At 43.5% G+C, this 27,270-nt stretch overlaps 1 protein-coding gene across 4 annotated transcripts in view; it reads left to right on the top strand.

The window, feature by feature from the left end:
- BICRAL (BICRA like chromatin remodeling complex associated protein) overlaps positions 1–27,270 on the top strand; it is a 79,785-nt gene that overhangs the window by 36,088 nt on the left and 16,427 nt on the right. For 2 of the 4 annotated variants that reach the window (XM_043591424.1, XM_043591422.1), the window contains exons 2-5: positions 4,296–4,341; positions 6,054–6,102; positions 6,191–6,259; positions 8,838–10,517. In XM_043591424.1, the coding sequence (XP_043447359.1) occupies positions 4,301–4,341; positions 6,054–6,102; positions 6,191–6,259; positions 8,838–10,517 (1,839 nt within the window). In that variant the 5' untranslated portion in view covers positions 4,296–4,300. Of the gene's footprint in view, positions 1–3,095; positions 3,448–4,295; positions 4,342–6,053; positions 6,103–6,190; positions 6,260–8,837; positions 10,518–27,270 lie in introns of those variants that run through there. The other 2 variants (XM_043591425.1, XM_043591423.1) reach the window with 2 other exon arrangements.

The following is a 27,270-nucleotide window of genomic DNA, read 5'->3' on the forward strand; positions in this document are numbered from 1 at the left end:
AAGCAAGCCTCAAGACGATCAAATGATTTAATAAGAACTTAATTTTGTCCTAGACAAAGTTCAAAAATATCTGCAGGGATCCAAAACTATCCAGCACTCAATAACACAAAATTAACAATGTCTGGCATCCAATAAAAATGTACCAGGCAGGGGCACCTGGATGGTACAGTTCAGTGATTTAATTCCAGAACACTTTCATCATCCCAAAAAGAAACCCCATACCTGTGACATCTAGGTCTTTGCAGTCTTTTGCTAAAACCAAGAACGCTGCACTGGATATTCTTACACACATGTGCAAAAATACCTGTAGGACAAATACCTGAAAATATTTGCCAAGTAGAATAATTTGTGCACCTAAAATTTTGAAAGCTATTGCTAAACTATTCTCCCTAGAGGTTATGGAGTTTACACTCTACTGGCAAAGCATAAAAGTTGCTGTTTCCCCACTTCCTCACCATCATGGTCCTTTACCAAACTTTTATCTTTACCAGTCTGATAAGTCGTAGTATCTCATTGAAATTTTAATTTGTATTTCTCATGTTCAAAGAGAGGTTGATTATTTTTATATGTTTAGGGGCTACTTTCCTTTTTTAGTGAACTGATGGTTCATATGTTTGATTTTCTGCAGGGTAGCTGTTTTTTTGTTTTGTTTTTTTTTTTTGGTTTTTTTTAGGGGAAGAGAGAATCTTAAGTAGGCTCCATGTTCCGTAAGGAGACAGACACAGAGCTCAGTCTCACGACCGTGAGATCATGATCTGAACCGAAATCAAGAGTTGGATGCTCAACTGACTGAGCCACCCAAGTGTCCCTATTTTTCTTTTGTTGTTGTTGTGTTTATAGAAGGTATTTGTGTATTAGGGAGAAAAGCCCTTTGTGATATGAACTGGAAGTATTTTTTCCACTTTATGTTTTTTTGGGTTTTTTTTAGTCTTTGACTTTACTTTTTTCCTTTATGCAGAATTTTTAAATCTGATGTCAAATTTGTCAGTCTTTTCTTTTATACTTCTGTATCTCGTGACAGACTTTCCCTACTCTAAGATTACAAAAAACTATTTCTCCCATGTATTCTTCTAGTACTTTAAGGTTCTCCTCCCCTCTCTGCCCCTATTTAATTGTTTGATCCATCTAGAATTTATTTTTGTATAAAATGTAAGGTATGGATCTCCCATCTTTTCTCCATACAGCTAACACCCTTCCCCCATTGATTTAAAATGTCACTTTTATACTTGATGAAAAGCCACTATTCAAAGTGTTGATTCCGATAAGGACAATTTTAATACTAGCTTTAATTTTTTTAAGAGTGGTAATCTGGAGCACCTGGGTGGCTCAGTCAGTTAAGTGGCCAAATCTTGATTTCGGCTCAGGTGATAACCTCACGGTCTGTGAGTTCGAGCCCTGGGTCGGGTTCTGTGCTGACTGTGCAGAGCCTGCTTGGGATTCTCTCTCCTTCTCTCTGCGCCTCCCGTGTTTGTACGCATGCACACATTCTCCGCCCCCCCCCCAATGACTAAATAAAAATAAACTTAAAAACATAAAAAGAGTGTAATCAGGTGTCTAAGGCAGTGATTTCTGACCTGTTGGGATGCCTGTCAGGATTCTGTAAGAAATACAGTCCCCTTCCCTCTGTGACAAATCCTCCTGTCATCAGCTGCTGTTACTGAGGGGAGTATGTCTCCCTCAAGTGTGTTGGGCCAAGAAGTAGTTTTTAACCATTGACCTAGGGGGACTCCTCTTTCACAGGACGTTCTAAATTTCACCTAGTGATTCCAGGGTTGTTCCTTTACGGAGGAAAGAGCCTCCGCAAGAGTCCAGAAGGAAAGGGGGAGCCTACCTATCCAAAGAAAACTAAACTCTTTACCTTGGAGACATTAGTTTCTGATCCTCAGGTTGTCTTCCCACACTAGAATTGTCAATTTCTACACCTCTCCTTTGGGAAATTGCCTTTGGTGGACCATGTGTCCTCCTGGGGAAAGGAACTACTGGGTTAGACGTGGGATGACTGTGCTTTGGCAGTGTGCAGAGCTGGGGACATAGCGATAAGAGTCATCTCTTTTAATTTGAAACTCTTTAAAGTCAGAAAAGAGGATGGCCCTTTAAAAAGTGGAATTCTCCGGGTACCCCTGACTATAAAATAGGCTCGTGGAGTTCTACCCACAGGGGGCTAGCGACAGAGGCTTGTGTGGTTGGATGGATGCCACTGACTAGGACAGATGTCCCCAGGGAGCATTCTATCAAGTGTTGGAGCAGCCCGTTCAGTTTGATAGGGGAGGATGCACAATGGCTTTTACTTTCATCCAAAGTTGTGTAAGTGTTCTCTTGTTTACGCCACTCAAGGAGTAGCTGGTCACTTTGAACTTTGGGGTAGCAGATGTTCTCAGTGCTTGAAAGTCCCAGTGGCGGTGACACCTTGGTAGAGTGACCGGCGCTGACATCCTTTCTCAGTTTGTTAACCTTTGGGTGTCTCTTCCTCTAGAGGAACGTGTACAGGTGTGAAGTCGTGAGGGAAGCTGGGATAGTTGGGAAAGGTTGTTGTGGTATAGGCTATTTTTCCCTTACATTTTCATTAGTTTGTTCCAGAAGCTATGGACACTATAAATAATAATAAACCATATCCACTTTATAGGCTTCATGATATGTCCTAATTGCCTAATTTATTCCACGTGATTGTGATGTCTGGGAGACGAGCTCATGGCCCAGTAATGAGCTGTGGCTGATGCAGTTCTACCACATAAAATATCAGGATTTAAGGGAGGCTTCCCACAGATTTCTCTGTATCTATTTAATGATCGTTTTCCTGCTTTTCCTAGCTGTGGCATTTTCACTTCTCAGAAGTCTGGTCTTGCTAGCATGTTCCTAAGTAACTCCACATCTGAGGCCTCAAAGCACATTTCACCTTGCCTGCCACCCTTTTCACACTTTAGCCTGGATGTTACCCTTGGATCGGCCTTCCCCCTCTTCTTCCTCCTGTGTCACCCACCATCTCGCCTCTCCACCAGAGTTCCACTCAGACACCTGCTCGTCACCCCCAGGCCATTCAGCACCTGAACAAATCCCCCCCCCCCCCGCGGGAAGGTCTCACATTGGGGGATACTTACCCCTTCCAGACCCTTCCTGGGGAGAGCAAGTTTCCTTCCATGTGGCAGGAGCCAGTTTTGTACTTGTCTGGCCTCGTGACTGAGAGGATGGGAGGTCTGGGGGAGCTGGAGAGGAGATGGCAGTTTTAACCAAGGAAAAAACACTGAGTAGAAATGATCCCTTCTGCCTTCTTCGGGCGTGTCCCTCTTCTGGGCATCTCTTCAGGATTTCATTCCTCCGTCCAACTGCCGTTCACAACTGCCCTTTCCAACTGCTCCAGAACTCTTGGCCCCGGCATTCCGTGATGTAAATTATTCCACGCATGGCTCGAAATGGGTGCGAAGCAGTGTTGCCAGGTGTCGGATCACTAGTGTAAGTTTACCGGATCTCGGGGGAGGGACGAGAAAGGGGGAGAACTGCTCTTGGAATTTGTCCGGTTGTTACCATTTCAGCCCGGAGCACAGTCACCGCGCTGGCTGAGCTTGATGCTGGCGGTGGCTGGGGAGAGAGGGAGCTTGCTGGGGGCTGGGAGCCGGGGGTGAATTGAGGGTTGAGATTTTCCACTTTAAAGATTCCAGTGATGGGATGTAGATTGTTTGGAATTGAAGGGTTGGCGGTGCTGCTGCTGCTCCTGGGGGAGGAACCTGGGACCTCCCGGGCAAAGCCAAAGCCAAAGCCTGTAGCAGTCCAGCCTGGAGCTATGGTGTCTCCTCTGTCTCAGAAAAGTAGGGAGAACTGGCTTTTCTGTTTCTGTAAAGAGACCCAAACTATGGCAAGAAATCCACATTGCTCACCGTGTTTGGAAACACTCGGTCATAAAACTCAAACACCTCTTGGATGCATGAGATTTTTCTCTAAAACAAATACTATTTTCTCCCCTTTTGCACGATATGTTTTGAGGAAGTTCCTGTTCCTGGTTTACGGTCCCTTTGGGGAATCTGTGTGGGAAGGATTGCCGCCAACTATCTTTGATTTATCTAGATTCCTTTATGACTTGTAAGTTAAGGATTTGTGTTCAATAAAAACAACTTAAATTGAATATTTAGTCTCTTGAATAACCACAAAATTAAAAAACTCCCATTAAAAACAAGCAGTTAAAGAAAAAGCTTCCATGAATTACACAGTTATTTAGGAAAGTACAGAGTGTATTTTTGTGTTGCGTTGGCGCGACTGGCTTTAATCTGCTTTCTAACCAGCGTTCTCTTATTCCTTTTGTGTAGTTGTCATGGATGATGACGACGACTCGTGTCTCCTTGATCTTATTGGGTAAGATGCTCATTCGAGAACCAGGGTGAATCAGATGTGTAAGGTTTGCCGTACTAAAACAACCTACTAAGCTAGCATATTAAAACTGGTTGGGTTTTGGAGGCACCTGGCTGCCTCAGTCAGTGGAGCATGTGACTCTTGATCTCAGGGGCATGAGTTCAAGCCCTACATTGGGAGTAGACATTACCTAAAATTTAAACTTATACCCCAATGTTTATAGCAGCACTTTTAACAAGAGCCAAATTATGGAAAGAGCCTAAATGTCCATCAACTGATGAATGGATAAAGAAGATGTGGTTTATATATACAATGGAATACTACTTGGCAATGAGGAAGAATGAAATATGGCCTTTTGTAGCAACGTGGATGGAACTGGCGAGTGTTATGCTAAGTGAAATAAGTCATACAGAGAAAGACAGATACCATATGTTTTCACTCTTATGTGGATCCTGAGAAACTTAACAGAAGACCATGGGGGAGAGGAAGGGGAAAAAAAAGTTAGAGAGGGAGGGAGGCAAACCATAAGAGACTCTTAAAAACTGAGACTAGGGGTGCCTGGGTGGCTCAGGGTTGAGCATCTGACTTCAGCTCAGGTCATGATTTCACGGTTCGTGAGTTCGAGCCCTGTGTTGGGCTCTGTGCTGATGGCTCAGAGCCTGGAGCCTGCTTCGGATTCTGTGTCTCCCTCTCTCTCTGCCCCTCCCCTACTTGTGCTCTGTCTCTCTCTGTCTCTCAGAAATAAATAAATGTAAAAAAAAAAAAAATTTAAAAAAACCTGAGAATAAACTGAGGGTTGATGGGGGGTGGGAGGGAGGGGAAAGTCGGTGATGGGCATTGAGGAGGGCACCTGTTGGGATGAGCACTGGGAGTTGTATGGAAACCAATTTGACAATAAATTTCATATTAAAAAAAATAAAAATAAAAAAGCTGGGTGGGTTTTTAAAATAAAAATCAAGGGGCACCTGGGTGGCTCAGTTGGTTAAGCATCCGACTTCAGCTCAGGTTATGATCTCACAGGTTGCAAATTCAAGCCTTGCATTAGGCTCTCTGCTGTCTGCACGGATCCCACTTCAGATCTCTGTCTCTCTCTGCCCCTCCCTGGCTCTCACGTGCATGCTCTCTCTCTATCTCTCTCTCTCAAAAATAAATAAACATTTAAATAAATAAATAAATAAATAAATAAATAAATAAATAATCAACATAGATTAACAAAGATATTTGGATATGATAGGGTTCATACTTAGGTTATCCTTTATTAAATTTACTTTCTAACAAATCCCAGAGACAGAAATAAGTGATAATAGGAAATGGAACAACATCAGGAAAATCAATAATAAAACCAAAAAACTAATAGGGGCGCCTTGGTGGTTCAGTCAGTTAAGCATCCAACTCCTTGATTTTGGCTCAGGCCATGATCTCGTGGTTCATGAGATTGAGCCCCACATCAGGCTCTGTGTTGATAGCATGGAGCCTGCTCGGGATTCTCTCTCTCTCTCTCTCTCTCTCTCTCTCTCTCTCTCTCTCCAAATAAATAAATAAGTAAACTAAAAAAAAAAAAACCCACAAAACAAAAAAACTAATAAAATCGTTTAAAAACAGGGAGAGAATTTTACTCAGGCTATGTCATTTTCTTTTGACCCTCGTGAGAATGAATCCTAAATACAGGTTATGTATTTATTTGCTGATTTCCTTTCCTTGTTGTTGTTTTCCAGAGACCCACAAGCATTGAACTATTTTCTACACGGACCTAGTAATAAATCTGTAAGTAATACTTAGAACATCACAGATATAAATTTTGTTCCTTCTTTACAGTTAAAGTAATCACCTTATTGAATTTGTACCTTTGCAGAGCAATGATGACTCAACTAGCACAGGATATTCTGCAGCCAATTCAAATTCAATTTTCGCCAACTCCAGTGTGAGTATTGGAAGCTGAATTCAGTGGTCAAGTGTTTCCCCCTCTTTGCTGCCTTGTGTCCGGAGGCTTCAATCGCCTTTGGATCCTGATGGGAGTTATTACCTTGTCTCTTATAATTGGCATGGAAGGAAATCTACTGAATGGTGTTGACATTGTCTCCTTTTAACTTAGTCAATTAAGATAAACTATATGAGATTTACTTTGCCATTTTCCTGACTTATAACCTAAGAAAGCCATATTAGGATGTTTAGGGACTTGTTACATAGCTTTAAAGAAATTACTCTTCATTGTCGTTACTTACCAAACATTTTCATCTTAAAACGAGAAAAAAAATTAATGACTGAAAATTACTGAGCATTTAGTATGTTCTTGGCACCAACCGTTTAGCATGATTAACCTCATTAATCCACGTGATAACTCCAAGAAGTAGGTTCTATTATGATCTCTATTTTATGGATGAGGAAACTAAAGCACAGAGAGGTTAGTACTTGCTCAAAATTATACAGCCAGGAGTTGGAGAGCTAGGATTCTTCCTCAGATCACCAATTCTGTATTCCATATTCTCAAGCTCTAGGAGTGTCCAGACAAGAAACCTGACCTGGGGGATAGGGAAGTCCTGCCTACAGACTATGTCCAGATGACTACATTCAAGCCTATCTTAATCAAGTGCCTTCTTCCATCATGGATGGTAGCCCAGAGTCAGACTGCCCCAAGTGTGAATCCTCACTCTGCCACCTCCTAGCCCTGTCACCTTGGATATGTCACTAAATCTCTATAGAGTTGAGTTTCCTTATTTATGAAACCAGGAGAATAACAGAACCACTTCCTAGGTTGGTTAACATTAATTGACTAGTCCAGGGAAATTACTTGGTACAGTGCTCAATAAAGATTAAGTTATCATCAGGGCCTTTATTTCCTTCATCTATGACATGGAATGGTATTCAGAAAGCCCTGGGAGTGCAGAGTTCTTTCACGTATTTGAGTGTGTGTGAGTTGTGTCAGATCATAGGATGTATGACACGTCCACATGCTACAGGTGGCTTTGAAGTTACAACACTGATCTCCTGTAAGGCTTGTGAATCAGTAGCACTTTTGAAATTCATTCTGAACGAGTAATAATTTTACGTGGTGCCATTAAGCACATAAGGTAGATATTTAGCCTGTCCCTTGACGTGAATGATTTTTATTTACCAACTCTCCCCCTTCCGTGTGAGTATGACTTCTGACTTTTCAGGCTGCCAGCATGTATTTATTGGGAATTTCTATTACATCATGGGAGATGAGGTAGAAATTTTTTTTTTTCAGCAGAAATATTTTTCAAGGATGGCCGTTTAAACTTATGGCCTGTTAATTTGTACATTATAAAAACATTAAACTGTGTATGACCATTCAGGAGATATCCATTGTTGTCTAGATATTGTTCCGCAAAAAAAAACATCTCCTTGCTTTCGTTTGCTTTCCCCATTTCCTTGCGGAGGACTCCTCAAGTCCTACCGCATTGGTCCTGCTTCAGCTGTTGAGGGTTGAGGGTCAAATGATCTAGTCTTCGGTTTTCTACCTAGTTCTTCCCATCATCTATGAGAATCTCTACACTTTTGCAAGGTTGCATTGACCTGTTTTTAATTTTTTTTCTTCATCTTTTTTTTAAATGTTCAGTGGCATTAAAATACTTACGAAATTTACCATCTTAACCATTTTTAAGTTCAGTAGTGTGAAGTACATTTGTGTTATCCCTACCTGTGGATTCCGTATCTTTTCTTTTATAAATTTTGACATGTCCCAAGAAAAACTGGTAGACAGTGGAGTATATCTTATTTATCACGTTCGTTTCTCTTCATATGCCTGTGTTGTCTCTAGTTGGAATGCCCATTCCTAAGGATTCCTTAAGGATAGAAACTAACACACAAGTGGTGCTTGATGACTAAAATGTTGATGGACTTTTACTTTTGAATAGGACACTGAAATCGTTTTGAAAGCGGCGTAATAAGCGGATTCCTTCTAAGAAATCGAATGACCGCTCACTTGTGTGGGAAGCTTGTTTTCGTCTGGACTGGTCTTGCCTGGGGTGGTAGGGATAGAACTAGACACGTTCTGAGAAGCCCGGAATGACAGGGCTGAATCTGGGATACCTTCTGGACCTCTAACAGAACAGTACCCAGAACTCCCCAAATTCACTTAGATTCCTGTCGTGCAAAGGACTAGACATGGCTATTTCTTGGATGCTTACACACCCTGGGCCGAGTCTCACTCAAGCCCTGGACTGGGAGCAGTCCTGAAAAATAAAGCCTTTGTGAGTATCTGAAAAAATGGAGCTAAACTCCAGGTAGTCCTCAGTGTGATCCTGTTATGTATCTATTTTCTATGAACTAATTTACCAGAGCGCTGAATGTGTACGCTTACAGAAATAATGTTAAACATCATCACGAAGAAAATTCAGTATCAGAATAAGCTGAGCACTTTGAAGAGCTGTGCCTGTTAGGCTTTATTCTATTCAAAAGTGAGGTTTGTGTTGTGTTGTTTTAAGAGCTTCTTTCAAAGGTTGGATATGCCAGGTAACATACTTGTGTATGTTTTTTAGAATGCTGATCCTAAGTCATCCCTCAAAGCCGTAAGCAACCAGCTTGGAGAAGGGCCCAGTGATGGACTGCCACTTTCGAGTAGCCTTCAGTTTCTTGAAGATGAACTTGAGTCTTCTCCTCTTCCCGATCTCAGTGAGGACCAACCTTTCGACATTCTTCAGAAATCCCTGCAGGAGGCCAATATCACTGAACAGACCTTGGCAGAAGAGGCATATTTGGACGCCAGTATAGGTTCAAGCCAACAGTTTGCACAAGCCCAGCTTCATCCTTCTTCATCAGCATCGTTTACTCAGGCTTCTAATGTTTCGAATTACTCAGGTCAGACGCTGCAGCCTATAGGGGTGACTCACGTGCCTGTTGGAGCATCATTTGCAAGCAATACGGTGGGGGTGCAACATGGCTTTATGCAACACGTGGGGATCAGTGTGCCCAGCCAGCATCTGTCTAATAGCGGTCAGATTAGCGGTTCGGGTCAGATACAGCTAATTGGCTCATTTGGTAATCAACCCTCCATGATGACTATTAATAACCTAGACGGATCTCAAATCATATTGAAGGGCAGCGGGCAGCAAGCCCCATCAAATGTGAGCGGAGGACTCCTGGTTCACAGACAGACTCCCAATGGCAACTCCTTGTTTGGGAGCTCCAGTTCCAGTCCCGTAGCACAGCCTGTTACCGTTCCATTTAACAGCACAAATTTTCAGACGTCTCTACCTGTGCATAACATCATCATACAGAGGGGTCTTGCACCAAATTCAAATAAAGTCCCGATCAATATCCAGCCAAAGCCTATCCAGATGGGTCAGCAGAATACGTACAATGTGAACAATTTGGGAATACAGCAGCACCACGTTCAACAAGGGATCTCCTTTGCCTCCGCCAGCTCACCCCAGGGCTCCGTAGTTGGTCCGCACATGTCTGTGAACATCGTAAACCAACAGAACACAAGGAAACCAGTCACCTCACAGGCAGTGAGCAGCGCTGGGGGTAGTATCGTTATTCATTCTCCCATGGGCCAGCCTCACACACCCCAAAGTCAGTTCCTCATACCCACAAGCCTTTCTGTCAGTTCCAACTCGGTACATCATGTCCAGACCATAAATGGGCAACTGCTTCAGACTCAACCTTCTCAGCTCATCTCCGGCCAAGTGGCCTCAGAGCATGTCATGTTGAACAGAAACTCTTCCAACATGCTCAGGACCAACCAAGCATATTCTGGACAGATGCTGAACAACCAGAATGCCGCCGTCCAGTTGGTGTCTGGGCAAACGTTTGCCGCCTCTGGAAGCCCAGTGATTGTCAATCATGCCTCTCCTCAGATTGTTGGTGGACAGATGCCCTTGCAGCAAGCGTCACCAACCGTATTACACCTGTCACCTGGGCAGAGCAGCGTGTCCCAAGGGAGACCTGGCTTCACCACCATGCCCTCGGTGACCAACATGTCAGGACCTAGTCGGTTCCCTGTCGTCAGCTCATCCAGCACTGCCCATCCTAGTCTTGGGTCTGCGGTTCAGTCGGGTGCATCAGGATCAAACTTCACGGGAGATCAGCTGACCCAGCCAAACAGGACTCCAGTACCGGTCAGTGCATCTCATCGTCTTCCAGTTTCTTCTTCCAAATCTACCAGCACCTTCAGTAACACCCCTGGAGCGGGAACCCAGCAGCAGTTCTTCTGTCAGGTACATTTGCTTTATCGCACAAATGTTGGGATGATTCCAGAAAAGGAAAATGGAATGTGTATTTCACAGAATATAATTTTCATCCTAAACTCCCAATTTATTCATTAACAACTCTCTTTTTTTTTCCTTAAGTTTATTTATTTATTTTGAGAGAGAGAGAGCAGGAGAGGGGCAATGAGAAGGAGAGACAGAATCCCAAGCAGGCTTCACGCTATCAGCGAGGGACCCGATGTGAGGCTCGAACTCGCAAACTGTGCGTGAGATCATGACCTGAGCTGAGCTTAACCGACTGAGCCACCCAGGCGCCCCTCACTAACAATTCTTTTTTTCATTAACAGTTTTCAACTTGTGATTGATTGCCTTTTTTTCTTCCTAATTAAAAAGATTTGTTTTTTACTGTTTATTTTATTTTTTTAGTTTAGAGAGAGAGAGAGAGTGTGTGTGCGAGCAGGGGGGAGGGGAGGCACAGAGGGAGAGAGAGAATCTTAAGCAGGCTCCACACTCAGCAAGGAGCCCGATGCAGGGCTCGATCTCACGACCCTGGGATCATGACCTGAGCCGAAATCAAGAGTTGAACACTCAACTGACTGAGCCACCCAGACACCCTCTTAATTAATATTTTTCATCCATCATAGCATTGTGGTTTGGAGTGGGGCTCTAGAGTCAGTCTTATGGATTTGAATCTAAGCTTTATGACATAGAGCAAGTCTTACTTTAACTTACCTCTCTAGACTTACTTTTCTTCATCAGCGAAATGGACATATATTCCCATGGGGTTATTGGGGGGATTAAATGAGATAATCCACACAAAGCACTTAACGTAGTCCCTAACAGCAAATAGCAAATACTCAATGAGAGCCAATTAATACATATACTTGATGAAACGTATGACAGGCATTTAAAATGAAAGCTTATGGTAGATTATTTACTTACATCATATAGTAAGCCGCTAGGTCATGTAACTATGGACTGGGTGGAGACGTTGTGACTGCTTCTTGGGTGTCAGTCAGAAAGGCTCAGGGACTCAGTACGATTCATCAGTGGGTAACTGCCCTGCACGGGAGGGATGTATACAGAGGGAGGGATCCAAAATTACCATGGGCAGTTGGTAAACCCACAGAAGGATTATTTTTCTAAAAATCGTCTCAAATGTCATCAGCTTTGGTCCTGAACCCCTATCTGTGGATCCTTGAATTCCTCCTCTAGCTTCTAATTCACACTCATCCTGAACACTGTCCGTAGTTCCAGCTCCACACCCCGCCTTCACCTCTGTGGTCGACCCTGTTTCGTCCTCCATTTCCACTGCCTTGCTCCTCCATGTTTATTTATTTATTTATTAATGTTTATTTATGTTTGAGAGAGAGGGAGACACAGAGCATGAGCAGGAGAGGGTCAGAGAGAGAGGGAAACACAGAATCCGAAGCAGGCTCCACACTCCAAGCTATCAACACAGTGTCCGATGTCGGGCTCAAACTCACGAACAGTGAGATCAGACCTGAGCCGACGTCGGACGCTTAACCGACTGAGCCACCCAGGCGCCCCTCCTCCATATTTAGATGTACTCAAAAACCTCTCCGTGCTGGGTACATCGATAGTTTTGAAACTGTATACCTTTGACTTAGTCATTCCACTAAGATTCCTAGGGAAACAAAGATTATTTATGATCAGGGACATTCAGTGTATTACTTTCAGTGTCAGAGGTTGTGCGTGGGTGTGTTTTGAAATAATGTCAGACTTCTAGAAAAGTCAAAGTTGCAAGAAGAGTATAAAGAATTATCATATACCCCTCACCAAGATTCCCCAAATGTTAACTTTTTACATTTGTTTTATCCTCCTCTCTCTCTCCCCTTGTCCCCCCCCCCATACACACACACACACACACACACACACACACACACACACACACACAATTTTGAGAGTAAATTGTAGGCACGATGCCTCTTTAGCCCTAAATACTTTGGACTTCAGTCTAAAAACGGAAACATTTGGGACGCCCAGGTGGCTCAGTCGGTTAAGCGTCCGACTTCAGCTCAGGTCATGATCTCACAGTTGGTGAGTTTGAGCCCTGCGTCGGGCTTTATGCTGACAGCTCAGAGCCTGGAGCCTGCTTCAGATTCTGTGTCTGCCTCACTCTCTGCTCCTCCCCCACTCACACACTCTCTCTCAAAAATAAATAAATATTTTAGAAAAAAGAAAAAAATGGAAACATTTTCCCACATAACCATAGGTAGTACAGTTATCAAAACCAGGAAATTAGCATTAGTACAGCATTTTTACCTAATCTACAGACCTTATCCAGATTTAGTTGATTTTCCCAAGAATGCCCATTATGGCGAAAGGGGGAAAACTTATATTGTTTTGTTTTTATGGTCCCGGGTCACTGTCTAATTGTGTCATCATGTCTTTAAATCTGGAACATTTCCTCCATCTTTTTTGGTCCTTCATGACCCTGATATTTTTGAAGAGTACAAACCAATTTTTATGTAGAATGTCCCTCAATTCACATTTCTCTGCCGTTTCCTCATGATTAGATCCAGGTCATACATTTTTGATAGGACTGCCGCAGAAATGATACATCGTCATCATGTGGATTTGTCCCATTCCCGGTGGTGTAAACTTTGAACGCTTGCTTAACATGGTGTCCGATGCTTCTTAATAAGTTTCTTCTAGGAGATACTTTGACACCATGCCGGTATCCAGTCACTCATCAAACTTGCACATACGTTAAGTTTCCATTGATAATTCCTGACCAAATCCGTTATTATGGAATCTGCTATTGCTGTGATGGCCACTAAATAGAGATTTTCTGATTCCATCATATGTTCTACATTAATTGTTGGCATTCTTCTCTAAGAAAGCATTTCCTTTTCCTCTTTTACTTACATGTTTGTTTATATCAGTATGGACTCAGAGGTTCTTATTTTACTCAGGGGGTTATAAATTGTTGTAGTCACTTATCTTGATGCTCAAGTTACTTTGATGGCCACTGGGCACCCCTCCAAATTGGCTGCCGGTCCTTCTGACACATTTCCATTGTGCCTTGAGCACTTTCTTTAATTTCTGGCAAAACAAGATGTTCCGTGTTTATCTTTTATTTTCCTGACTCTGCCCTGGAACCAATCATTTATTTAAGGAGCCTCATTCCTTCTAGTGGAGAGCAGTATTTAGAAACTGTGACCTGAGCACTACACGTTCATTGCTACTGACCTGGGACTTATATATATTTACACACCCCCAACATCTGTAGCTATTTATATATCAATCTGTATTAAAAGCAATGAGCTCCTATTGATACTTCCTATTCTAATCCAGGACCACTGGGTTCATTATTCAATTCTCTTTCTTTTCCATTTCCAAACATCTTCCATGTTTCCTCTTTTCTAACAGTGAGAAAGGCAACTCCACAATATATCTATATAGATCTATAGGTATATATAGGTATAGATATATCTATACAGATATATAGATATAGATATAGATATAGATATAGATATAGATATGTAGGTATAGATATATAGATAGATCGATATAGATATATAGATACAGATATATCGATATAGGTATATAGATACAGATATATAGATATAGGTATATCCATTTGCTCAATGCTAGAGTACACAGAAAATGGTTTCAGAATTGCTACCCCATACCACCATGAAAAAACAAACCTACTAATGAGACTTCAGCATCAGTCTACAGGTCTGTCTTTAGCCTAAAGGCATATGGTCAAAAGACTGTGTTCTAAAATTACTTGGGTTAGTGCTTTTCCCTCCTCCCTTGGTGTAGTTATGCTATTCATTTGAAATATAGGCCTGCTTATTAATTGTAGGAGTCTTTCCCCACCACCCTTATTGATTATATCTATTTCATTTCTTTTGAAAGTGTGACCCATTAGCATGGCCCCAAAAGTCAGGGCTCTGCAGAAAGTATACCTTGAGCACCTCACTCCACCCTTCTCCCACCCGTCCATCCTCTCCTGCCAGTTCTCGGCCCCCTCTGTATTCACTGATCTCATTCGTTTCTAGTTATTTATCCTACATTTATTTTTACACAAATGAGCTGATATATGTAATGTGTTATGTCTAATTTCCCTTCCTTTTTTTTGGATGTTTTTATTTATTTTTGAGAGAGAGAGAGTGCACGCAAGGCAGGGGCAGAGAGAGGGAGACAGAGAATCCAAAGCAGGCTCTACACCGACAGCAGCAAGCCCGATGTGGGGCTCAAACTCACCAACTGGGAGATCATGACCTGAGCCAAAGTCAGACACTCAACCAACTGAGCCACCCAGGTGCCCGCCACCCTTCCCTTCTTATTCAAGTATAGCATGCTGTAGATACTCTTCTATACTTTGGTTGCTAAAAAGTTTTCTAAGAATCCAAATGTCTAGGGCCACCTGGGTGGCTCAGTCAGTTAAGTGTCCGACTTCGGCTCAGGTCATGATCTCAGGGTCCGTGAGTTCGAGCCCCACATCAAGCTTCCTGCAGTCAGCATAGAGTCAGCTTTGGATCCTCTATCCCCCCACCTCTGCCCCTCCCCTGCTCGTGCTGTCCCTCTCTCAAAAATAAATAAAAATAAAATAAAAAATGTCTAATAATAGAAGAATGATTGGCTGTGATGAAAACTATGCAGCTATTTAAAATGTTTCCGAGGGGAACCTGCCTGGCTTCGTCGGTGGAGTTTGTGACTCTTGATCTCAGGGTTGTAGATTTGAGCCCCATATTGGGTGTAGAGATTACTTTAAAAAAAAGAAAAAATCTTTTTTTAATTTTTTTTTAATGTTTATTTATTTTTGAGAGAGAGAGACAGAGCGTGAGTGGGGGAGGAACAGAAAGGAGGAGGCACACAGATTTTGAAACACGCTCCAGGCTCTGAGCTGTCAGCCCAGAGCCCGATGCGGAGCTTGAACCCATGGACCATCAGATCTTGACCGGAGCCAAAGTCGAATGCTTAACCGACTGAGCCACCCAGGCGCCCCCCAAAAAAGAAAATCTTTAAAAAAATAAAATAAAATATTTTCAAAAACTAACTTAAAGATTTGGGGAAAGACTTACAAAATAATATTTTAAGTGTACATTTAAATTTGAAATATTTAAAACGTGCATTTAAATGTATAATAAAGAGGGGCGCCTGGCTAGCTCAGTCAGTAGAGCATACGAAACTTGATCTCAGGGTCATTAGTTAAAGCCCCACATTGGGTGTAGAGCTTACTTAAAAAAATTTTTTTAAATAGATGTATAAGATTGAATAAATAATTTGTTTTCACTCTTAGAAAAATGATGGGGAGAGACAATATGTTGAATTAGAAAACAGAAAACACTCTTGCTTATAAAACACCCAGAAATTTCATTAGAAAGAAATACAATATAACATTAACAGCAGTTCTCTGGATAGTAGATTTATAGATTATTCTCACTTTCTTCTAGTTTTAAAAACTTGCCCCACACAGGAGACATGCTATCTGGACAGCATTTATCAAAACATTTATGCATTTTTAAAAATAAGTAAAATGTACAGGGCATCTGGGTGGCTCAGTTGGTTAAGCACCCGACTTCGGCTCAGGTCATGACCTCACACACAGTTCATGAGTTTGAGCCCCACATCAGACTCTGTGCTGACAGCTCGGAGCCTGGAGCCTGCTTCAGATTCTGTCTCCCTCTCTCTCTGCCCCTCCCCCACTCATGCTCTGTCTCTCTCTGTCTCTCAAAAATGAATAAATGTTTAAAAAAAAAATAAGTAAAATGTGCAACTGGTAAAAACTTAAAAACAGTTCCAAGAGAGTTGAGAGTGAAAAGTAAGTCTTCCTGCCAGTTCCCAAGTTTCTCTCCGAAAGCCTGCCACCGCGTCTAGGTTCTTTCTCTGTATTGTCCCTGAGAGAGCCTCTACGCATACGGACGGGCACAAATAACTGCAGACGTCTGCTTAACTCTGCAACACGCCATGGGTGTTTTCACTTAATTCCATAACTTGAGGATCGTTTTCATATCAGTATGTGTTGATCTGTTTTATGTTTGCTGTTATTAATGATATGTAATCAGCTACGGCATGATCTCTCTTTAACCCCTGTGTAACAAATAATGCCTTGATAAGGAAAAAAAAAGTCTGTCTGAGTCCCAAAAGTTTCAGTTATCCAGAGGTAACAAGAAGCCTCCACTGGCAGCTCCAGAGTAATTTTTTGTGACCTTTAATGCCAAAAAGTATTGGGAACTAGGTCAGTTGCATCAGGCGTATTGGAGTAAGGAGGACACAGCCTTGGAGACCGCATAGTTAGAAAAGTAATGTTGAGGTGTTATCTCAATTTTAAACCCCCAGAACATCCAGGAACACTTAACAGTGACTCTCTTTTTTACTTTACAACTTCTGTGTAAATTTTCTGTATAAATTACTTTATAGAATGTTGTAATAAACCAAAACACCGGGGCGCCTGGCTGACTCAGTCAGAAGAGCATGCAACTCTCGATCTCAGGGTCGTCAGTTCGAGCCCCACATTGGGTGTAGAAATTACTTAAATAAATAAATATTAAAAACAGCGACAACAATAACAACACCATTCCCAGGGACCTTCGATGTTTGTCTATTTAGGGAAATTTAATTCAGCAAGTTTTGATCCTGTAAGAGTTAACTCTACAGAGGAGTAAGTTTCTAAATATAAAGTTTATTTGGTTTTGGCATAGAAAATACATGTATTTGGTTTAAAATCCAAAAAGTACAGAAAGGTATATACTGTAGTGAAAATTTCCCTCCTTCTGTCCCCCAGCCATCCAGTTCCCTGCAGGCAACCAATGTAACCAGTTTCTTGTAGGGTGAACTTAAGTCCCCACCCCACCTTTTGTATTGTGAAAACTTCCCAAACCCACAGAAAACTTGGAAGAATACAGTGAACCCATTCACCTAGATTCATCTGTTGTTTGTATTTTGCAACATTTGCTTCACCTGTGTGTGTCTTGTGTTTCTCTGTCTCTACATACACACTCACACACACACCCACAACCACCCACATACACACACACAGACACACACACAGACACACACACACACTTTTGTCTCTGAACCATCTTGAAGTAAGTTTCAAATGTCATGACCCCTTACCCCTGAATACTTCACCAGCTGTTTAATAAGAACAAAGGGCCGCCTTCAACGCAGCCACAATATCACAACCAAAAAAGTTAACATTAATACACTGCAGTTGTATCAGATTTTTTCCAGTTGACCCAATAATTTCCTTTACAACAGTGTTTCATTCCAGAATCCAGAGAGCACTGACATCATCTGTTGTCACATCTCTAGTCCACAGCAACCCAGATCATTTGTCTTGTAGAGTGACCTCAGTGTGGCAGTCTCTGATTGTGACTTCACGATCAGAGTCAGGCTAAACAGTTTCGGCAAGACACAGAATGTTGAGCTGTCCTATCATTGGTGTGATCACTTGGCTAAGGTGGCTTCTGCTAGGTTTTTTCTCCTCCAGGTATTCAAAGGTACATTTTTTCCCTTTGTAAAGCAGAAATGATCTCCAGGATGGTGCTTTGGGACCTTGTGACTATCCTCTTTCCCAGTCTCTCATCCAGTGATTTGAGACTCTGAGCCTCACCGGAATATTAATTACATCGGTGGTTGCAAAATGGGGATTTTCTAATGGTATTCTCCTATCTATAATTACTGGCTGGGACTTTTCCAGAAAGAAGAGCTTTTTCTTTCCTTCTCTCTCTCTCTCTCTCTCTCTCTCTCTCTCTCTCTTTTTCTGAATAACACTATGAACTCAGTTTGTCTGGGGCGGGGGGAGTTGCTTTCATTTTTAAACATTTTATTATGGGGGATTTTAAACATGAACAAAAGTAAACAAAATAGTGCAGTGAGCCCCTGTGCACAATTAGCTTCAGTGCTTACCAACTCATGGCTGTGCTTGTTCATCCATCCCCAGCTAAATTCCCCCACCCCCTGCCCAACATCATTGTGAGGCTAATCCAGACATAGAAGTTCATCTGTGGTAGTTTAGTGCCTGTCTCTAAAAGATCATGCATTCTTTTTGTAGTTAATGTTGCATTCTGTTGCTTTCATTGTTTTTCTTTTTGATGCCTAAAATGTCCCAAATGTGGTCAGTGGAGGCCTGCTAAAGACGGCTTCTATACTTTTGACACGGCCACATCTACTTTGAGAATTTCGTGGCCCAAGACGCTGTGGGCATGTCTTCCTATTACCTAAACCTATTACCTCAGACCTAGAATCAGCCATTTCTCCAAAGAGTCCTGTCAACTGAAATCCCTGAATGCAGAGAATAATTTACAGGATTTAAACTTTCTTGTAAACAGATTAATATTCAAAAGTCAGTGATTCCGGGCACCTGGGTGGCTCAGTCGGTTGAGCGTCCGACTTCAGCTCAGGTCACGATCTCGCGGTCCATGAGTCCGAGCCCCGCGTCGGGCTCTTGGCTGATGGCTCGGAGCCTGGAGCCTGCTTCCGATTCTGTGTCTCCCTCTCTCTCTGACCCTCCCCGGTTCATGTTCTGTCTCTCTCTGTCTCAAAAATAAATAAACATTAAAAAAATTTTAAAAAAAAAGTCAGTGATTAAAGGAGGCAGTTTACAACAGTTTAACCTGCCAAACACAAGTAAACATGTTAATTTAAGTCCAAATCTCCGCAGATCACTAGCAGATTTAGTAGCTTGTAAATTCTTCCAGGGCAGCACCCACCATGCTTGCAGGTGTTGGTTGCCATAGTGACCACCCAGCCCCCCCCCCCCATCCCTCCCTGCCCCTCCCTGCTTTCCTTTCCCTCCAGCTCAGCCTGACAACCTTACTGTGAAACCACTGGATTTTCAGACACCCAGACTTCAAAATCTAGGTGTTTTTTTTCCTCTCCTTCTATACTTTTAATGACTAAATCCTACAGATTGGTCTTTGAAAGTCTCACATCTATTCTTTCCAATAGTAACAAAAATAACGATCATATTGTTGACAACTGGTACATGCCAGGGGCTATCCATATTACTGCTAATCCTTACTTTGGGGCTACAAGTAGATACTGTTTCCACTTCACAGTCTAGGAGATAGAGGTTCAGAGCATGGCCAAATTGCTTAGCGAAGCAGACTGTACCTGCTAGCTGGCTATACTGTACTCTTTTCTGTTTCTCTCCTTTTCTGCATCCTTGCCCTGAACTAGACTTTAAGAGGGACTGCAATGTAATGGGGAAAACAAGAGTTGGATTAGCAGTCAGAGCTTGCTTGTAGGTCCTTCTCTGCCAGCGATGGGTTTTGTGAACTAAGTTTGCATCTTAAACTCTCTGAGCCCTAATTTTCTCTTCTCTAAAATGAGGAACCCTAGCTATGCAATCAAATCACCTGGGGAGCTTTTTAAAAATATGGATGCCCGGGCCTCTCCTCCATAAATTCTGGTTTAAATGGTCTGGAGAAAGGACTCTTAAGCATCAGCATTTTTCAAAAGCTCCACAAGTGATTCTAAAGAGCAACAAGGGTGGAGAACCACTGAGTTTAGATGATTTCCAAGGCCCAATCTGACCCTAATACGTGGACAAATGTAGCAATTATCTGGGTGATTGATTGCCTTCTGCCTCTTCCTAAAAGCAGATTTCCACCACAGTAATCTTCCTAAAACATTTGCTTGGTGACCTGAGACTCCCGATCGCCACAGGAGAAAATACAACCCCCTGGCCATTAGTTAAGCTTCTCTAGTCGAAAACCCTCCATTTTAGTGAGGCTGACCCCTCCTCCCCACCTCCCTGACTGGCCAGACAGACTCATTGTGAGCCCCATGTCTTTACTGACATGGGCATTCATTACACACGCTTTCCTAACAGGTAGAAATGTGTCCTGTCCTTCAGGCCCCCACCCAAAGCCCCTAAAAGAGTGAAGCCTTTTTCCGGTGTCCCCAGATCTCTTCTCTGCACTTTTCGTTCATACTGCTCAATGGGTGCATAATCACTTACTGTGTTAAATGTTTCCTTCCTTCCTTCCTCCCTTCCTTCCTTCATTCCTGCCTTCAACAGTATTTTAGAACCTCCCAGGGCTACACCAGTCAGTTGCAGAGCAGGAGGCAGACAGATAAGCTGACAGCCACAGAGCACTGTTTTAGACACTCCAGTAGAAGTAATATACCAGATTACCAGTCTACCAGACTGCCTGGGTGGCTCAGTTGGTTGAGTGTCCAACTTCAGTTCAGGCCATGATCTCACTGTTTATGAGTTCAAGCCCCACGTTGGCTCTGTGCTGACAGCCCAGAGCCTGGATTCTGCTTTGGATTCTGTGTCTCCCTCTCTCTCTGCTCCTCCCCTGCTTATGCTCTGTCTCTGTCTTTCATTTAAAAAAAAAAAAAAAATTAAAAAAAACAAGTAATCCAGAGCTCTAGGCTCAAGAGAGACACCTCTAACCCAGATGGGATGGTTGGGGAAGGTTTCCTTGAGATAGTGACTTCTGACGGAGACCTACTAAGGGAAGGAAGAGTTACCCAGGTAGCCAGGGCCTGAGTGAAGAATGTTCCAGCAGTGGAAACAGCAGTGCAAAAGCCTAGGGAGAGAAGAGATCGTGATACTGAGGAGACAGCAAAGCAAGTTCAGATGAGATACAGCAGATTTAGGCAGGAAAGGTGAGCAAGGACCAAATCATACAGGACCTTGATCTGCATGTTAAGGAGCTGGTGTCATAATCTAAGCATGAAAGACTGAAGACCTACACTAGCCTGGTGGCACTAGAGATTGTGGGAATGGAGTGGTTTGAAGACAATTAGGTTAGACCTTCTGATTGACTGGCTATAGCAGAGAGATAAGAATGACACTCTGGACAGTGACACCAGGTTCACTGAGATAGAGAACATGAGAAGGAGTTGTGGTTCGAAGGGAAATTATGAGTTCAGTGTAGGGTATGTTTGCCAAGCCTGAAAACCTGTAGGACAACCAAAGTGTATGATAAACAGCTATCTATACCAAAGCACAGGACCAAAATGTGGACGCAAATGAGACTGACCACCATATCCATTGTAACTGAAGTGGTAGAAATGGATGAAATGGATCAGGGTGAGTGTGTGAATAAAGAAAAAGTGGCCAGAAGAGAACCCCATGGCACCTTGCTACTTAGGAGATTAGGAGAAAGAAGAGTCCACAGATGAGACTCAGAAGGTTCCAGAGAGGAGGAACCAATAGGGTCCAGCATTCTGGACGCTAAGAAAAGAGAATGTTACAGGCAGGAGGACAGAGGTCCACAGAGTGAAGCATCACTGAGAAGCCAGTGGAGGTAAGGATTGGGATGTTTCTGACAGCTTTAGCAATGAGGAGGCAGCTGCTGACCTTGGTAAGACTTGTTTCTATGGAGTGTCAGGTGTGGAAGCCAGAAAGATTGAAGTAGACCAGGGAGAGACTGGAAGGTGTGGTCATGAGCACACACAACATTCAGAAAAATGAAGGTAACTGATAGCTACAGGATGTAGGGCCGAGGGAATTCGTTTTTTAGGATACGGGGAAGGCTTGAGCTTTTTTTCTCAAAGCTGGATGGGAAGGAGATGGACATGAATTCCAGGGCACTGGTGGGATTCTTTGTAGAAAAGAGGAGGGATGCCTGTGTCATTGTAACAACAGAAGCAAGGAAAGGTCGAGTGGGGGTGCAGGGAAGGGTGCGGCTGTGGTGGTAGAGTTGAACGCATTTGCACCTGGCTTACGGGTTTGAAGACAGTGAAATAGCGTTCAGTGGAAAATGAGCAAAGGTGCTGGCTGGGAGAAAGAAAGGACCACACAGGCGTGAGGGCCCAGGTGAGGATAGAGGCCATAATTACAGTATGCTGATGAGCCGTGTTGGGGTAGGCCTGGGTTAGTTCTGGATGGTGAACTTCCCAGAGGTCAGAGACCGTGTTGGTGCCCTTCGGCCGCCTTCTCTATGGTTGGCCATGGTGCCCTGTACACAGCCGACGCCCAGGTGCCTTCGTCGAGGTACTTTGGGTTGCAACTCTCAGAAACTCACCGTACGCCTGGGTGGCTCATTCGGTTGAGCGTCCGACTTCGGCTCAGGTCATGATCTCACGGTTTGTGGGTTCGAGCCCCGCGTCGGGCTCTGTGCTGACAGCTTGGAGCCTGCTTCGGATTCTGTGTCTCCCCACCTCTCTCTACCCCTCCCCTGCTCAAGCACTGTCTCTCTCTCTCTCTCTCTCTCTCATTAAAAACATTAAAATTTTTTCTAAAAAACAAACTCGCCCTAACACATTTAGCAAAAAAGGAGAACGTTCAGGAAGTCCAGTGTAGCTCCTTATAAGGTCAGAAATCAGGCTTTCTGCTGTTCCCTCAGCCTGTTCAAGATAGCGTGGCCTTTTATCTGTCCTTCATTGTTCTCTCTCACTCTTCTCCACCAAAATGGCCACCTCAGGCCGGCTTCCTATGCAAATGCAGTGGTTTCCAAAACTTAGCAGTGCATGAGAATCAAGTGGAGAGCTTTTTGGAATTTTAAATTCCTGGGGCGCCTGGGTGGCTCAGTCACTTGAGCATCCGGCTTTGGCTCAGGTCATGATCTCATGGTTTGTGAGTTCAAGCCCCGCGTCAGGCTCTGTGCTGACAGCTCGGAGCCTGGAGCCTGCTTCGGCTTCTGTGTCTCCCTCTCTCTCTCTCTGCCCCTCCCCACTCATCCTCTGTGTCTCTCTCTCTCAAAAATGAATAAACATTAAATAAATAAATAAATAAATAAATAAATAAATAAAAGAATTTTAAATTCTTTTTTTTTTTTTAATGTTTATTTATTTTTGAGACAGAGAGAGACAGAGCATGAACGGGGGAGGGACAGAGAGAGGGAGACACAGAATCTGAAACAGGCTCCAGGCTCTGAGCTGTCAGCACAGAGCCCGACGTGGGGCTCGAACTCACGAACTGTGAGATCGTGACCTGAGCCGAAGTCAGACGCTTAACCGACTGAGCCACCCAGGCGCCCCCTTTTTTTTTTTTTAACGTTTATTTATTTTTGAGACAGGGAAGAATTTTAAATTCTTAACCCCACATTGGATTTCTGAATCTTGTGGCTAGAACCCAGAAACTTGGTATTTCAGAAGCTCCCCAGGTGATCTTGATGCAGCTAGTCTATAAACCTGCATTTGAGAGCCACTGCCTTTGGGTATCCATTCCCCACCACCACTCAAAATTCCCAGCAGAAGCTTAATGACCCACTGTGGCTCAGTAAGCCATAGCCAGAGGAGCAGGGCCATGGGTGACACGAAGTGACCATACAGGGCCTCTACTGCTGTATACAGGACCTTTGTTCAAATTAAGAAAAAGTGCCCCTCTGAGCCCAAATAGAAAAAGGTACCCCTCTGGGTGGATAAACTGCTCCATTGGCAGGATTGGCACTTTTATTTTATTTTAAAAATTTTTATTACAGAAAGAGCAGGGGAGGGGCAGAGGAAGAGAGAAAGAATCTTAAGCAGGCTCCATGCTGAGCATGGGATCGACATGGGGCTCAATCCCACAACCCTGGAATCATGACCTGAGCCCAAATCAAAAGAGTTGGGCTCTCAACCAACTAAGCCACCCAGGGGCCCCAAGCTTGGCACTTTTAGATGGAAGAAAAAGTGCTCCTTCCTTCCCTAAAGTTTAACCCTCAATGCCTCTGGCAGGTAACACACCTTTGTGTCGTCTCCAACCTTCCTGGCTCCAACCCGTTTCTGTGGCAATAGGACAGTTCCCAGAGGGGAGTGTGGCTGGACAGAGCCCCCCAGTGGTCTCCCTCATTCAGTAAATGCCTGTCGTTAGGTGAATATTGTCTTGCTAGGTTGTAATTGGTTTCTTTCAAAGTACACCCCAGAAGGGGAGGTTGACATATCAAATATTTTGATTTGTTGGGGTTCTTCTGTATGTTTACATGATATCAAAGATAATCCATAGGATCTAAAGCATTAAAATGTATACTGATGTTAGCAGATTTCTTAGAGCCAAGTTCTCAACAAAGTATCCTCAAACAGTCTGTTTGTCAAGAAAATGTATTTAAAGAGCAAGGCTTCTCTAAGAGTTCAGGAAACAGGACAGGTGGTAAATTTCACTTCTGGAAAAGATGGTCAGTTGTGGGCAACCTGAAGTTTTGGGGAACAGGAGAGAGGTGATGGATCCTGAGGGGTTGGGGGGTGGGCTGGGAGGAGGGACGGACCCCCGTGACATACACTGCAGTGGAATTCATTCACACAGTTTACTGAGTAACTGTTTGCTGTGCGCTCACTGTGGTGCCGGCCCCGTTCTGGTGCCGGGAATACAGCAGTGACCCAGACAGACCAAAGTCCGGCCCTGAAAATATGTAGACTGGGAGCGAGCGGCGAACTTCTGGAGACAGAGTGGTCCCTAAGGCACGGAGCTTTCCGAACATACAGACCAGCTGGACTGAGGTTATGCCACTGCAGGGTCCAGGCCAGGCTCCCCCCCATGCATTCTGACTCTAACACCACCCTGGCCCTACCCGCCCCAGCCCAACCTGTGCAATTACCCCACAGTGGGACAACTGGAGTGACCGTCCTCCTCCCGAGGGAAGGCGGACTTGAGGACACAGGCAGGGGTAAGATGAAAACGCCTTGATGCCAATACTTGGCACCCACACAGGTGGGCAAGGGGACTACAAAACACTCCAACATGTGCTCAAACGAGAGGGTCCCCTTCAGACAGTTTCCTTGTTTTTGTTTTTTTTTTTAATTTTTTTTTAACGTTTATTTATTTTTGAGACAGAGAGAGACAGAGCATGAACGGGGGAGGGTCAGAGAGAGGGAGACACAGAATCTGAAACAGGCTCCAGGCTCTGAGCTGTCAGCACAGAGCCCGACGCGGGGCTCGAACTCACGGACCGCGAGATCATGACCTGAGCCGAAGTCGGACGCTTAACCGACTGAGCCACCCAGGCGCCCCAGTTTCCTTGTTTTTAGACACAACAGTACTTACATTTTCAGGCTTGGACATGAGGTTGTTCTGGGTTTTTTTCTCTTTCACTCTTCTGTGTTGTGAAAGAGCACACATTTAGAAAAAAATGTGGAAGACATGATCGAACAGTTAACAAAGAATTCAAAAGCAAATTCCCATCCACGTAACCACTCAAGAAATAGAGTATTGCCAAGTAGCCCCAGAAACCAGCCCCCTCTATATGCCTTCTGAACCACAGCCCTTCTCCTGACTTTCCTGGTGATCTCTTTCTTGCTTTGCTGTATAGTTTTATTGCTTATGTATGCAGGGGGGTTGTTTGTTTATTTTTTAATGTGTATTTATTTATTTTGAGAGAAAGCACATGAGCAGAGGAGGGGCAGAAAGAGAGAATCCCAAGCAGGCTCCAAGCTGCCAGTGCAGAGCCCGACGCAGGGCTCGATCTCACGAACCATGAGATCAGGACCTGAGCGGAAGTCGAGAGTCACATGTTTAACCCACTGAGCCGCCCAGGTGCTGCTGTAGGAATTTTGTTTTGTTCATCTGTTTAGTAACTGTGAATCATTTTAGGTCATGTCTGATAAGTAAGGTGGAAGATCAGGCTGGGTAATGCCATTTTTATTAAAAAAAAAAAAAAAGTTGTATACTCTAAAACAGTAAGGATGACTGACATTCTTCTGTTTCGTGCGAACTAGGCACATTGGGAAAAATTCCAAAACTGTGTATTAACAGCACTACCGTAAGGACTGCGGTCACAGGAACGTATTCACTCTGGTCCATCTATTCTTGGTAGTCTGGTTAGTTCAGAGTTCCACGTAGTATATAGCCTTGCCCTGTGAAGCCACATTTTCCCAACTTTTATCTGTTTGTTTTTTATTCAAGGTGGCCCTTAGTGTTCATCCCCTGGAAATATCTGAGAGGGTGCTCACCGTTTTCCCCAGACCTCCCCGCAACCCCAGTGTCCTCCGTGTGGACAGCTACCAACACTAGGAGAGCAGAGTTATGTTCTAGGTGAAATGCTGTGAACACTGGAAAATTTCCCCTCCGGGTTTCGTTACTAAAAATGTATTAGCTGTCTGCGTAGAATGGTGTAGGTCTGACCTTCCCTGCTAACGGAAGGATGAGCAAGGTGACCGTTTCCAACTTTGTAGTGACCTCTTCCTTCTGGGGTGATGTCACATCCCTCTCAGGGCACCTGGGTGGCTCAGTCAGTTAAGCATCTGACTTCAGCTCAGGTCATGATCTCAGTGTCCATGAGTTCAAGCCCTGCGTCGGGCTCTGCGCTGACAGTGCAGAGCCTGCTTGGGATTCTCTCTCTCTCCCTCTCTCTCTCTCTCTCTCTCTCCCTCTCTCTCTGCCCCTCCTTCCCTCCCTCCCTCCCTCCCGCTCTCTCTCTCTGTCTCCCAAAAATAAATAAATAAACATTAAGGACACAAAAAGGATGTATAGCTCTAAAAAGAAATCCCTCTCCATTTTTATATTAGAAGAGAGAACCAAATAGATAATTGATCGCTTAGAATAGAAATATCAGCATGAACTTACTTGGCCAATGGTCAGGCATTGCTAAAGACTGTGTGAGTGCCCACACATGAACGGTTGGTGGGAACATTTTAATCAGGCCAAGGTCATAGTTTAAGTCCCCCGTGGGGATGACTGCACTAAATTCTCAATCCACTGATAGAATAGAAAGTATAAAACTGAAGAAAAAACTCTGAAAACTTATTGCACTATGAAGCAGTAATGACACAGAAGGTTAAAAATCGAGAGTAATTTAAAAGCCCTTTATCACCTTCCTTTAAATGGATCATAGAGATAACAGATCTTTTTAGAGCTAAAAGGAACTTGTCAGTCCCTAAACTTCATCCAGTTCATGTCCTCATTTAT

The sequence above is a fragment of the Prionailurus bengalensis genome, chromosome B2 (assembly GCF_016509475.1).
Source record: "Prionailurus bengalensis isolate Pbe53 chromosome B2, Fcat_Pben_1.1_paternal_pri, whole genome shotgun sequence".
NCBI classification, from domain to species: Eukaryota; Metazoa; Chordata; class Mammalia; order Carnivora; family Felidae; genus Prionailurus; species Prionailurus bengalensis.